Source organism: Cicer arietinum, chromosome 4 (assembly GCF_000331145.2).
Source record: "Cicer arietinum cultivar CDC Frontier isolate Library 1 chromosome 4, Cicar.CDCFrontier_v2.0, whole genome shotgun sequence".
In the NCBI taxonomy this organism is placed as follows: domain Eukaryota; kingdom Viridiplantae; phylum Streptophyta; class Magnoliopsida; order Fabales; family Fabaceae; genus Cicer; species Cicer arietinum.
The window spans coordinates 31,072,479-31,073,929 of NC_021163.2; the positions used below are offsets into that span (position 1 = coordinate 31,072,479).

A 1,451-nucleotide genomic window follows, 5' to 3' on the forward strand; every position below is an offset into this window, starting at 1 on the left:
CTCTATTACTACCGGGTGGCCGAACTGCACATTCTAGATTTCAATTACCTTTGAATCCAAATGAGGCTTCAACATGTTCAATCAATAAAGGCACACATCTTGCTGAATTAATTATGCAAACATCTTTAATTATTTGGGATGAGGCACCCATGGCCAACAAATATTGCTTTGAGGCAGTAGATCGATCACTTCGTGATATTATGAAAGGAATCAAAGAAGACTACGGTTTGAAACCATTTGGTGGAATAACTACTGTATTGGGTGGTGACTTTCGTCAGATTTTACCTGTAGTTCGAAAAGGTGATAGGCATGATATGATCCAAGCTTGCATAAAAAATTCATATATTTGGAATTCATGTGAGGTTCATTTGCTACGTCAAAATATGCGTCTACAATCAAATTGGTTGGACTCAATCTCAAAAGATGCAATGCAAAACTTCGCAGATTGGATACTTGACGCAGGTGATGGAAAACAATGCTCAGATATCGGAGAATCATGGATATCAATAGAACAAAACTTGATGCTCCCAAAATCACATGATGATTTTCAATCTATAGTTGATGCTATTTATCCAAATTTAAATAGCCACATTGGGGACACAGATTACCTTGTGTCGCGGGCTATCTTGACACCTACAAATGAAATAGTTGACGATATAAATCAACGCATTTTGAATAATTTCACAGGCGAAGAAATGATATATTTATCATCAGACTCAATTTGTAAGGCAGATTTCAATATTCAAGATCAAGATCTTCTTTACCCTACTGAGTTTTTGAATACACTCAAATTTTCGGGTTTGCCATCACATATTTTAAGGCTTAAAAAAGGAGCAGTAGTTATGTTAATGAGAAATTTGAATCAAGGAGCTGGGCTATGTAATGGTACAAGAATGAAAATTACACAACTTGGAAAATGGTTTGTGGAAGGAGAGGTGTTGAGTGGATCTATCATTGGAGATAAAGTTCTCATTCCAAGAATATCTTTGTCGCCTTCAGAATCCAATTGGCCTTTTATTCTTAATCGAAGACAGTATCCTATATCATTATGTTTTGCCATGACAATAAATAAAAGTCAAGGACAATCGTTGCAGCACGTTGGATTATATTTGCCTAAACAAGTATTTACTCATGGACAATTGTATGTCGCCATCTCGAGAGTAACCAATCGAAATGCATTACATATTCTTAGTAACGACGATGAGAAGCCCAGTGAAAACAAGGTCTTAAATATTGTGTACACAGAGATTCTTTAGTTGTTTGTTTACATGATTGTGCAGGTAACACAACAACATTTGTATACAATATGTTACTGAATGCTTACTGAACATTTATATATTTTACAAATATTTTAAAAACCAATCATTTTTTTATTATAGTTATTTTGGTCTTTACATGTCATTTGGTTGTTGGCAACTACATTTGGATTTCAATTATACTCAACTCTTTGT

General features: G+C 34.5%; 1 protein-coding gene across 1 annotated transcript; it reads left to right on the forward strand.

Annotated features, from left to right (window-relative positions):
- The first annotated feature begins 149 nt into the window (after positions 1 to 149).
- Positions 150 to 1,256, forward strand: LOC105852812 (uncharacterized). Its single transcript, XM_012719536.1, has one exon. It carries the CDS (start codon positions 150 to 152, stop codon positions 1,254 to 1,256), a length of 1,107 nt encoding a protein of 368 aa, XP_012574990.1.
- The last annotated feature ends 195 nt before the right edge of the window (positions 1,257 to 1,451 follow it).

Excerpts from the sequence above, each read along its gene's own strand:
- LOC105852812 (XM_012719536.1), top strand. The coding sequence starts at position 150 with ATGGCCAACAAATATTGCTTTGAGGCAGTAGATCGATCACTTCGTGAT.